Source organism: Orycteropus afer, unplaced genomic scaffold (assembly GCF_000298275.1).
Source record: "Orycteropus afer afer isolate SDZICR_OR568_19922 unplaced genomic scaffold, OryAfe1.0 scaffold00137, whole genome shotgun sequence".
Lineage (NCBI taxonomy): Eukaryota > Metazoa > Chordata > Mammalia > Tubulidentata > Orycteropodidae > Orycteropus > Orycteropus afer.
The window spans coordinates 5,272,858-5,278,607 of NW_006921724.1; the positions used below are offsets into that span (position 1 = coordinate 5,272,858).

Below are 5,750 nucleotides of genomic sequence, written 5' to 3' on the forward strand. Positions count from 1 at the left end.
GACTGTGATGGAGTTCCTGTGCCCAGAAGGTAGGTGGGAGTGGGGGATGGCCGCACCTCCGTTCACCAAGTGGGTGTGGGGTATAAGAGTAACGAGAGGAATGTCGCACCTTTCCAGTCTTGCAGGTCCGGAGTGTCCTTGGGGTTGCTGGAAAGCAGAACCTCTTCTTAAGCCCCTGGAATCTCCGAGAGCATTGTCTCTTTAAATATCCAAAATGGTCAAGCCCCTTGTAACATTCAAAATGGTGGTGCCCTCTGGACCGGCAAAGTCCACAGCTCAGACCACCTTTCTCTTCACCTTCTCCGTATATTCCCCAGCCAACAGAGCAGTCCTCCGTGCAGTCCCTGGCTAGCAGGGCTGATTTTTAGGTTAATTCTTAGGTCCTACTACCATTCGGGAATCTCCAAGCTGTCTGTGCCATGCCGTCAGGATCGCTGCCAGACTGCAGCTCCATCTGTCTCCTTTTTTGGTATTTTCATGCAAATTTTTCTGCTAGTTAGGGTTTAGTCCACTTCTATATCCTTTCCTTCAAGGCTCAGGGGTCCAGGATTATCTTCTGTGTCTGTGTTAATTGGTTTCCCTTCTTTGTTGAAGAGGGTCTGTGCAGTCTTTCTGCCTAATCCACCATCTTACCCTCATACTCTACAGGTTTTGAAGCTAGGCTATGGGCATATGGGGGTTCATTGTACTAGTCTGCTTCTGTTTGAAATATTTTATAATTAAAAAAAAAAAGTTAAGGAGCTCCAGTGGTGTAGCGATTAAGGCATTGGCTGCTAAACAGAAGGTTGGTGGTTTGAAACCACAAGCCACTCCACAGGAGAAAGTTGACACAGTCTGCTTCTGTAAAAACTTACAGCCTTAGAAACCCAATGGGGGTTGCTGTGAGTCAAGATTGATTCGATAGCAGCGTTTGGTGCGATTTGAGTTTTCACCAGTTAATCTGTCTACACTCTAGTTAGTGATTTACCCTCCATTCCTCAAAGAATGATCTGTGTGCAAATGTTTTCTTGACTTTTTACAGTTGTGGTCTCGTACAGTATCTTTTTGTGATTGACTTATTTTACATAGTACAATGTCCCCCAGTTTCATCCATGTTATGAGGTGTTTCAGATACATTATTTTTGGCCATTGCACAATATTCCATTTTGTGTACCAGTTTGTTTATCCATTCATTCACTGATGGGCACTTAGGTTTTTACCTTTTTGCTATTGTAAATAAAGCTCTGATGAACATGGGTATGCTGTTTTGCTTTTGAATGTGACTCTGCTGAGCCAGTATCCAACCCCCTGCACCTGCTTCTTACTGTAGATTTCTTCCTGGACAGTCTGAAGCAGTATGTGATTCTCTCCTTAATAAAATTTTTAACAACTACAATTCCCAGCATTGTCTGCTTCCACGGCCTTTCCTGTTATCCTTCCTAATGAAAAACTTCTCCCTAACCACTTCCACTCCTAGCCACTTCACATCACTGAGAATGGTGGCTCTTGAATTAGTGTAAGAGAACTGAGAAGGAATGGAGAGTGAAACCTCTTTGGCTGCTCCAGAAAACAGATGCTGCAGCACTTTCCTGGGTGTATCACAAAGTCAGTCTTTGAGACAATGTCCCCAAAAGTGTGTGTGCACGGAAATACCACTCAACAGTTCTTAGAAAGCATTAGTGTAGTATTATTTACTCTCTCTCACAACCCAATCAGGTAAGCAAAGAGAATCTTCCTCACTAAGCAGATGAAAAACTGAAACCCAACAGAAGGAGGAATATTTATTGTATACTTACATTAATTCATTAAATTTAAGAACCACTTAGTGAGTAAAGTAGTACTACCTGTCATTTACAAATGAGGAAACTGAGGCTCAGAGAGCTTTAAGCCATCTGCCAAGGTCACCTGAACTGCAAGGGACTAAGCTGAGATTTGAGCAGTCTGCTCCTTGGCAAGATGACTCTTCCTCATTTATCATACTAACTCTCCACACAGGAACAGGCTCTTGCTCCAACTGGGGCCAGATTCCAGGTCTCACAAAGTTCACCTCAAGATTCTGTAAACACATTTCTGAATGGATACATACTTTTTACAAGGAAAATGCTTCAATTTCTACCATCACAGTATGTTCATAAATGTACCTCGCACAAGGCTTCCAAAAGTTAATTATGACAAAACCAAGTTTCCTCAAGAAAGGGAACCTGGAGATGAACCCAATCCTGGGGATCACTTTTCAGCCAAGCAAGTAGATAGGCCTATAGAGCAAACAATGATCCTGTGAGGAATGTGCTCCCTTAGAACAATCAATCATGTAAGACCAGGAGGGCAGCATTTGCCTGAGAGTCAAGTTCAGAGGGCAAGAAGGGGCAGGAGAGAGACAAATGGCAATGGGAAATGCAGGTAGGAAGTGAGAATACTGGTGCATTGAGGTAATTGCAACTAATGGCAGAAACAAAATGTGTATAAATTGTTGAATGTGAAACTAATGTGCTATTAACTTTCACCCAAATTTCAAGTTAAAAAAAAGTTAGAAAACAGTATCTTCTCATCCTGTCTCCAACCACTACCAAAAACAGTAAATGAATTAAATCTAGACTATAGACATGGTAAATCTATCATACATAAGTGATTTAATAACTAAAAGACAAAAAGGAAAGCAGGAAAGAGAGAAGTATTTCTCAATGCTAGTATTTTAACATTAATTTTCACTAACCTATTTAGTTTGTGGTTTTTTTGAAGTAGTGTGGTTACTCTGGGTTCATGATTAAATTCACAATCCTAATGATAACACACTACTATAGCATTTGGTGATATTAAATGCAGCTAACCTTGCAAAAGAGCTCTAGAAAATTCTGGGGAGAAATATTAATGGAAGGTGATGAAACACAAAGCTCAGAAACCTTCCACATACTAAGAATCACAAACAGGTCAACAGCTTTCAGATATCAAAGAATTTTTGTACCACATTTAGCTACATTTTGCTATATTGATACAACCTGTTGATATCCATGGAGTTTTAAAAAATTTACTATAGCATATTCAAATATTCTAATACAACAATACTCCCACCTAGTGGTTAAGAGAAAAACATCTGGCATATTTCAGTGTGATCAATACCACTATAAATAAAGATTAAATTAAACTACAATGAATTTAAAATAAGTTTATTCTGTTTTTGTGTCCCTCAAAATATTCCTCCCACCCCCGCAAAAAAAAGTAACCAAAATAATAGTACACACTGTTCCCCTTCAAGGAATGGCAGATAATATATATTACAAAACAATCTTCGAAATCATGTATAAATGTTACTCTGAATCTCATTTGTTGTCATCAGTTTCTTCAGTATCTCTGTGCTCTGGGGAATATTCTGGAAAAAAAGAACGTCACTAAGAATTCAGTGAAACCAAGAATTCATTTAAAAGTAACTACACAGCCCAAAACCCTTGTTAAGCTAGTCTCAAGGCTTAACCAAAAAAGAATGGCCTGAAATTGTACAGGCGTTGCCCTTCATCTCTTTCCAACAAAAAGGCAAATAGGTAAGACTCTGAAGCATGTCCTTCCCTTCTTCCAAAGCTCTCTAAAATCTTTTGACTAATATAATCACCTCCACCTCTTTCCCATATCATCTCACACCTCTCACCATACATCCTAATACCACACTCACCACTGTTCTCCCCAAATGCATCTTGAACATGCCCACTCTGTGTTCACACTGCTTCCTTCTGCACATTCCCACCCACTAAGACTCAGCCATCTTTCAAGACCACCTAGCACTTTAGTGTCCACACAGCAGATACTTAAAACAATTCTACTGTGTTGAACAAATACTGCTTTTAAATGGAAAGAAATTAATAACTAACTCAGGATGGCTATTTTTGGTCATGAAGAAAGTAACACTCTTCAAAATAGCCATTTAGCTCTCCTGTTCAAATCTTGTTCAAAGCAAGAAATGAAAAAGTTAGGGGAAATAAAAAAGGGATTTAAATCTTTCCTTCAAAGATTATTCTTTAAAAACTGAAAGTTTACTTAAAATATCTATGACATAATGGAAACCTTTGGAAACAGTAAAGGTGATGACTGAACAAATTAGTGTCACTGAACTGGACATGTGAAGAACATTGAAATGGCAAATGTTTTGTTACATACATATTTATCACAACTAAAAAAAAAAACTTAGAGGAAAAATGACTTAAAATGCTTAGAACAAGTCTAAAGGTTTATAAAGTGCCTGTGCTAAGCACGGTACAAGGGTTAGGAAGACAGCAGTGAACAAAAACTGCCCTGGTCCCTGCCCTCAGGTAACTTCTATCTAAATTGAGATAAGCAAATCAGTTAACTACGTAAGCAAACAAAATTATTAGCTGGTATACACTTTAAAAGAGATGCTAAATATAAAAGAATTCAGTTTGTCAGAAAAAAAACAGGATTCTAGTTAATTTGCAAGATATAGTTAAAGTATATGAAATTATAGAGTTTTATAGCTTTACTCTTCATTAATTCAACAAATGGCTATTGAAGGGTATCTTCTAAAAGCCAAGTACATGATGAGCTGGGCATACCAAAATAAAAAGAAAACATGGCCTATTCCCACAACACAATGACTATATAGTAAGGAAACTAACTCTTGTGATACCTATGAAACCAGATAGCTCTGACAGAACTTATCAGAAAAGTCTTAGCAACAGTGGTCATTCCACAACAAAATGAGTGCAAGACAATGCTGTTATAATTTCTTTCTTTAGAGCAAGAAGTTCTTACACTGGAGGTCAAGGGACTTTAAAAAAAATCTCTTAAGGAAAGAAGGGGAAGCTCTAAACTATCTGAAATTACAGGAAAAACTTTTTGTGCATATGTTCCTTTATGTCTTTTTCTGGGGAAAGAGCTAACAGATATTTACAAATGAGGGCAAGGAACAGGTTTATTATAATTCTCTCATTTCACATATCCAGACCCACACAAAAGTAGGTAAACAAACATTAAAATAATTTGATCCATATTATTCTCAAAAATGCCTTTCCAAAAATTACAATCTTCCAAATTAATTAGTTATAGAAACTTTTTAAACAGTAAAACCATCTTTCTATGTAGACAACTGGATTTTAATTGCACTGTATTAATCTTTCATACACTAAAAAAACATTCATCAAGTTATAGATTTCTACCAAGAAGACTGACAATCAAATTCAAACTAGGAAGTGTTAATCTGAGAAGAAAGGATTTCTAAGTGCTGCTTATGTTTTAAATTGATATTATACATTTATGTTCATTGTAATAATTCACTATTAATTCTAATGAGTTTAAAGCATACCTTAACCAAACATTTCAAGCTTCTGGAAGAAAGTACAGGCTTAAAAGCTTCTACTGTAATGGGGTCTAGTTTCATGACATCAGTATAACACAAGTACAGAATTGCAGGAATTCGCCACACTTGACAGTAACTTAAAACTGTGAAGGAAGACACAAGGAAATTAAAAAAAAAAAAAAAAGTTAAGTCTTCTATCATATGATGTTTAAAATAACTTTAAATAATAAAGGCTGATTTGAAAAATAGTCAACCCTCTGCTACTATTGTAATCAAGGAATTTACTGCCATTTTGAACTAATCTGGAATGCGTATTTTCTTTCAAAGCCAACTTATCTTATAATCTCTTGCTTTTATAAATATGATATTTATTGACATTTTCTGACATAATGCTAAAACACATTTTAAGGAGCTAAAAGATTAAAATTTTGCTGACTATAATAAATTATAGGAGCTCTGGTAGCATAGT

General features: G+C 36.9%; 1 protein-coding gene across 1 annotated transcript in view; it reads right to left on the reverse strand.

Moving 5' to 3' along the window:
- Window positions 1–3,271: 3,271 nt before the first annotated feature.
- PSMG1 (proteasome assembly chaperone 1) overlaps window positions 3,272–5,750 on the reverse strand; it is a 19,670-nt gene continuing 17,191 nt past the window's right edge. The window contains exons 6-7 of the mRNA XM_007945548.1: window positions 5,288–5,424; window positions 3,272–3,346 (exon numbers count right to left, since the gene is read on the reverse strand). Coding sequence (XP_007943739.1) covers window positions 3,272–3,346; window positions 5,288–5,424 — 212 coding nt within the window. The remainder of the gene's footprint in view (window positions 3,347–5,287; window positions 5,425–5,750) is intronic.